Below are 5,696 nucleotides of genomic sequence, written 5' to 3'. Positions count from 1 at the left end.
CCCCCCCCCCAGACCTCCTCCCGGGTGCAGACCCCAGAGAACCAAGAACAGGCGTGCAAACCAAAACTCGTCTGAATGTGCACAGTAGCCAGAGGTGGAAACGATGCACATGTCCACCCACGAGGGGACAAACAGAATCTTTGGCCATAAAGAGAAAGGAAGCGTGGACCTGGGGCGCGGACAGGGCGCTCGGTGAGAGCAGCCGGGCACAAGAGGGCCCACGGCGTGTGGTCCCAGTTGCACGAACCGTCCAGAGAGGGCACAGCCGTGGACGTGGACAGAAGGGAGGTCAGTGGCTGCCAGGCAGCGTGGGGGGGTGACTGCTGATGGCCGTGGGGTCTCCTTTGGTGGGGGGTGGTGACAAGTGTTGTGGAACCATGCAGAAGGGGCAGATACACAACCCTGCGAACGTGGCCAATGCCACCGGCCTGTACTTGTCAAAGGGGTTAACGTGGTAGGTTTTACTCTAGTAGGAAAGTGCCCATGTCAGAGCCTGGTGGACCCCGGGGCGCTCACAACAGCAGGGGAGGGGGGTCAGGAGAGGTGGAAAGTATGCTGGCGCCATGGGGGGGCACCCTGGGGTTGTGGCGGGCACCTGGGGGTCGTGGGGGGCAGCCTGGGATCATGAGGGGCAGACTGGGGTGTGGGGGGCACCCGGGGGTCATGGGGGACAGACTTGGGTCATGGGGGGCACCCGGGGGTCATGGGGGGGGCAGACTGGGGTCATGAGGGGCAGACTGGGGTATAGGGGGCACCCGGGGGTCATGGGGGGCACCCGGGGGTCGGGGCAGGGACATGGGAACCACGGGGATGTCACCACTACCTGCACCCCAGGCCCACGCCTGCTCCCTGGTGGGGCCTCCTTCTATGCAAGTGCCTGATGCGTCCCCAGCACAGCAGGTCCCTGAGCTCTGGGTTCAGTCCTGGCTCTGTCGGCCGCCAGGGTGCCCCCCGGCCTCAGCCTTCCCATCTCTAAGTGGGGACAGCAGGTCCGACCTCCCGGGTCATAAAGACCGGACGCCTTAACGCACGTATGTACTTTGCACAGGCGGGGGGCAAGTCCGTGCCAGCTGCCACAACCTGAAGCGACCTGGGGGCCGGACGGGGATCCTGCCCTGTTCTGAGGCCCTGTTCAAAGGCCTGCAGGGCGCCTGCAGCCCGGGGCCCCCCGCGAAAGACCACCCGTTTGTTGGTCCCACACACGTCAGGGAGCCGCTCAGGCCACGCGAGGCCTGGACGCTGAGCGCAGGGAGATGAGCAGGACAGAGAGAGCCATCCCGTGGGGTCCTGGGGCCTGGACCCCCGTGTTTCTGGCTCCGTCCCCGGGGCGACCCGGGCCCGGCGCTTGGGGGGGGACTCACCATACAGCTGCCAGATGCGCACCCTGTCCTCGTAGGGGAGCCTGTAGTGTAGAGGGTCGCCCACGGGGCCCTGGTAGTACGGCTGCATGATGGAGCTCGTGGCCGCCACGTGGCTCAGCCCAATGGCGTGGCCAAACTCGTGGACGGCCACCGCGAACAGGTCCATATCGTGGGTGTCTGGGAACACGGGGAGCCAGGGGGTCAGGGGAGGGACGGCCAGGCTGACCGGATGGGGCTGGCTCGTGTGCGCAGGCCGGGCACCCGTGGGGAGGGGGCGTGAGGCGACGGGCGTTCCCGTCACGCTGGAGGCCCGGGTCCTCGACGGGCCGGTTCCGTGCAGTTACTGCTGAGGCCCCGGGGGGGGGGGGGGTCACTGCTGGTCCCTGAGGCCCGAGTGGGAGGGGGGCCCCCGGGACCTGGCCTCAGCCCCACGCACCTGGGGAGCGGAAGGCCCAGGACTCATCGTCATCGAAGTGGGCGTCCCCCGCGGAGAGCTGGTCGCCGGGGAGGAAGGCGTGGGCCACCGCGCCGCCCGGGCCGTCGAAGGGGTAGGCGTCGTTGTGGTCGGCCTTGGAGAAGTCGATCTGGATGTCCGCGGCACTGCCCGCCACCTCGTGGAAGTTGAGGGGTGTGATGTCGCTCCAGACTTTGAGGGCGTAGTGCATGAGCGCGCGCACGGTGTCCCGGCCCAGGGGCGAGTCCCGCGGGAACGTGCGGACCCTAGGGCGGGCGGGGTCAGAGCCTGGGGTCTGGCCGGCCCGGCGCCCCCTCCCCAGGGTTACCCCGCCCGCCCGGGGACCGTATCTGGAAACAGGGTTTTGCAGACGCGGTTAAGGTAAAGGTTGAGACAAGGCCACGCAGGCAGGCGGGGCGGTGGCCGCGTGGGGGGAGGGGAGGCTGGGACCACAGCAGCAGCCCTGGAGCCGAGAGGCTGGGGGCGGGTTCTCCCCTCCCCTCCCCTCCCCGCCGGCCGCCGAGAGCCTCAGAAGCGGCGGCCCCGTGACCCTCGGACCTCCGACTCCGGGCCTCGTGACCCTGGGACTTCCGACTCCGGGCCTCCAGCGCTGAGAGGACCCTCCCCGCCCCCCCGCCCACCTCCACGACAGGCTCCTCCTGTTCCACGTTGCGGGAGCCGGAGCCTGGCGCCTCCTTCGGGCCGGGGCCGCAGCTGGGAGGTCCGGGAGGGAACACCGAGGGGTTTTCATCAGCGCCAGGGTGGCCTCGTCTGCGGGGGAGGGTGGGGTCAGGTCCCCTAGAGGTGGCACCGGGCTCAGGCCCCACGCCCTGCTCCCCGGGGACCCGGGTCGGGTGGGGGCGGGGCCTCACTGCCAGGCGTGTGTGCAGGACCAGGACAGGGGTCACTCGGAGCACGTGTGAACTTCGGCAGGGCCTGGACCGGTCAGGCCGGCCACCGGCGGGGCCCTGGCCGGGCGGGCGCGGCTCGGCCCCGATCTGCGTCCGGTATCGCGGGACCCACACCTGACGGGCTCTGTGGTGACACGGGCGTGCCCACCTCTGCAGAGGCCCGGGGACAGCTGTGATCCGTCAGCCCCCGGGAGGGCCTCCACAAAACCGGAATGTGCCCCCAACGCGTGAAAAGCGGGGCGCTCACATAAACGCCCCAGGTTTCTGGTTTCCCGTGGAAAGCGGGCGGTTTCGGCAGCACAGATCCGCCACTTGCAGGGGACAAGATTCAGTGGGGACCGAGGGTGGGCATAAGTGCAGACCGCGTAGTGGGGGAGGTGGGTCTGGGTGCAACGGACACACACGCGCCCATCACCGTGCCCACATCCAGGGGTGGGGCGTGCTGACAGGGTCCCACGTGGCAAGAATCCTTGGTCCTGCCCCCAGAGACAGCGGGGACCCGTCCCTAACCACACCCCCACAGAGGGCCCGGAGTAGGGGGGGGGGGTAGTTAGGGGAAACCAGGCTCCCGGAGCGCCCGTCCCCCGCGCCCTTAGAGGACCGACCTAGGATGCCGGTGGTCTCCAGGCCCCCGAACCGTTGCATGGCGGCGATGGCCTTGGACAGCTCCTCCTGTGTCTGCAGCTGGCCTGTTGTGGGGTCGGCTGGGGGCAGGTAGCCAAATCTGCTCAGCCACTCCTGAGAGGAGAGAGCAGGGTGAGCGGCGGAGTGGGTGGGGGGGAGGGCTCAGCCCCACAAGAAGAGCTATGGGCCCTTGAGGTGAGGGGCAGGCCTCTCCCAGCCCTGATCAACACCACCCTGGCCCCAGCCCCCCACCAGCCCACAAGGCACCTCGTGTTCCTTCTTTAAGTTACTTTACGGGCGGATGCTGGAGAAGCGCCTAAACAAACCTGATGCCTCTTAGAAGGGGTGAGCTTGAGCAGTGCACAACCTGTACGACTGCTCACAGCAGCCTGCCCCACCTCACTTCTCTTGAGCCAGGAGATGCCCAGGGGACACTTAAGAAAGTGAAATTCTACAAAGGTTATTACATGTGGCATGTGCCAAATTCAGGCCCTTGGGAGGCAAGAATCGAAGACCTAAGGTCTGAAACCCACACTGAGAAGAGCATAGCCTCAGGCTCCGGTGTTAGGACTCTGGTCACGAGCTGCACGCTCACAGCATGTAAGAGCCCAGACTCTGAGGCCACTTGCTGTGCATTTGCACTCAAGCCCTCTGGGCTGATTCCCCGCCTGGGAATGTGAGCACAGAATGAGTCAGAGTGTGGAAAATGCCCCGTCAGCACCTGACACAGGTGTTGGATGAAGCACGCGTGGCACCGTCAGGGGACGGCTCTGCCCGAAAGCGCCCTGGTCGGGGTTCCCTGAGCCAAGCAGGAGGCAGGAAGCAAGGCGACCCTTCAGCACGGACACAAGTACGGCCCCGTCTCAAGCCCCAGTCACCTCCACCATCCGTGCGGGGCCCTAGGAGACAGGGAGGCGCTGCTGCCCTTGTTCGGGGGGAGTTCCCCCTTGGGGTTCAGTGTCTTGAACAGCCAACTGGTGCTCATGCTCACTTCCTAGGCTGTGTGACAATCCCACGATAGCGCCTGGGCCATGTGGACACTGGGGGGACTCACCAGGCAGGGGGACAGGGAAACCCACCGGCGGGTGGAAGGCGAGGTCCGGGATTCCTGAGCCCTGCCCTTCCCAGGCCTGTGGCTCCAAGATACCCGCTTACAGGCTTATTTGTGTTTTGGTAGATGTTTAAAAAACCCTCTCGATTCGTTTATGCTACTGCAGGCCCCTCGGAAGCGTCTGAGTTTGTAGCCCTGGCCAGGAGGCTCCCTGCTCAGAGGGGGGGCCTAGCTCAGTGGAAGGGGGTTCACCCTCCTGGAGTTCCCAGGGGCTTCAATTGACCAGAAGCTGCCACCTTGATGATTTGCATACAATTTGCATACACCTGCAGAGAACCAGCTAGATTCCTCCCTTTCCAGGAAACACAGGGTCTTTCCCAAGGTTTCTCCCCCCCCCCAAACCCTTACTGGCCCAGACCCCCTGGTCCTAACTGGAGGCCCCCAAGAGTGTGTGCAAAACTGGGGCCCCTCTGAGGTGGTCGGACAGGGCTGAGTAGCACCAGGAGCGACCCGGTCCTCGATGAACAGCAATCAAGACACCTTCCCAAGTGGACGCGCCTCATTAGACGGCACCTTCTCCCCGGGGGCCTGGGAGTGACACCCTGTGCTCAAAGGAGGTGGCACTGGCTGGGACAGGGCCACCTCCCCATCCTGGCCTGTGCCATCCTCAGGGTTAAGACCTTTGCTGTCACCGAGCACCCCCTTCCTCTGGGAGGACCCCCCTTCACATCACGCAAACACACTGAAGCTCATCCAGCTGGGCCACCAGCGGGATGAGCATGTCCCGTGCCTGGTCCCTGTCCCGGCACTGGAGCGACCCGAGACAGCCTCAGACACTAAACACCTGTATTCGTGGCTACACACGTTTTCGGGAAAAGATTCAAAGACTATTGAAAGTTTTGACTCTGTGGTTTTCTTTCCCAACGTCCGAAAACACACACGCGCATTTCAGAGCCCTCTGTTAAGACTCTAGGCCTGAGCTACGGAACCCCAGGGCCTCAGGGCTGCAGCAGCCCCGTTGCTCAGCACCACGAGGCTGCCTCCTCTAGGAAGCCCTCTGGAGTTTCCTCAGATGTCCAGGATGCCAGATGAGGGTGCCGGCAACCCCCCTCCTCACCAGGGAAGGGCCCACCCAAGCGGGTGGGGGATGGGGCACTCTGGGAGAAGAACCCCCTTCCCCAGCTGTCTGGCCCAGGGGCTGGGATAACAGCTGGGTGTGTGCACTGAGCTGTGCCCCACCCCCCACAGGCACCGAGCTTCCAGGAGGGGCACTGCCCTGCCCCAGGGAGCCTGGC

At 65.4% G+C, this 5,696-nt stretch overlaps 1 protein-coding gene across 1 annotated transcript in view; it reads right to left on the bottom strand.

Annotated features, from left to right (window-relative positions):
• MMP17 (matrix metallopeptidase 17) overlaps positions 1 to 3,826 on the bottom strand; it is a 12,096-nt gene extending 8,270 nt beyond the window's left edge. Inside the window, exons 1-5 of the mRNA XM_049620644.1 lie at positions 3,754 to 3,826; positions 3,332 to 3,511; positions 2,457 to 2,586; positions 1,798 to 2,081; positions 1,295 to 1,538 (exon numbers count right to left, since the gene is read on the bottom strand). Coding sequence (XP_049476601.1) covers positions 1,295 to 1,538; positions 1,798 to 2,081; positions 2,457 to 2,586; positions 3,332 to 3,511; positions 3,754 to 3,826 — 911 coding nt within the window. The remainder of the gene's footprint in view (positions 1 to 1,294; positions 1,539 to 1,797; positions 2,082 to 2,456; positions 2,587 to 3,331; positions 3,512 to 3,753) is intronic.
• Between the last annotated feature and the right edge of the window lie 1,870 nt (positions 3,827 to 5,696).

The sequence above is a fragment of the Panthera uncia genome (assembly GCF_023721935.1).
Source record: "Panthera uncia isolate 11264 chromosome D3 unlocalized genomic scaffold, Puncia_PCG_1.0 HiC_scaffold_9, whole genome shotgun sequence".
Lineage (NCBI taxonomy): Eukaryota > Metazoa > Chordata > Mammalia > Carnivora > Felidae > Panthera > Panthera uncia.
This window is presented reverse-complemented; position numbering and strand designations above follow the sequence as displayed.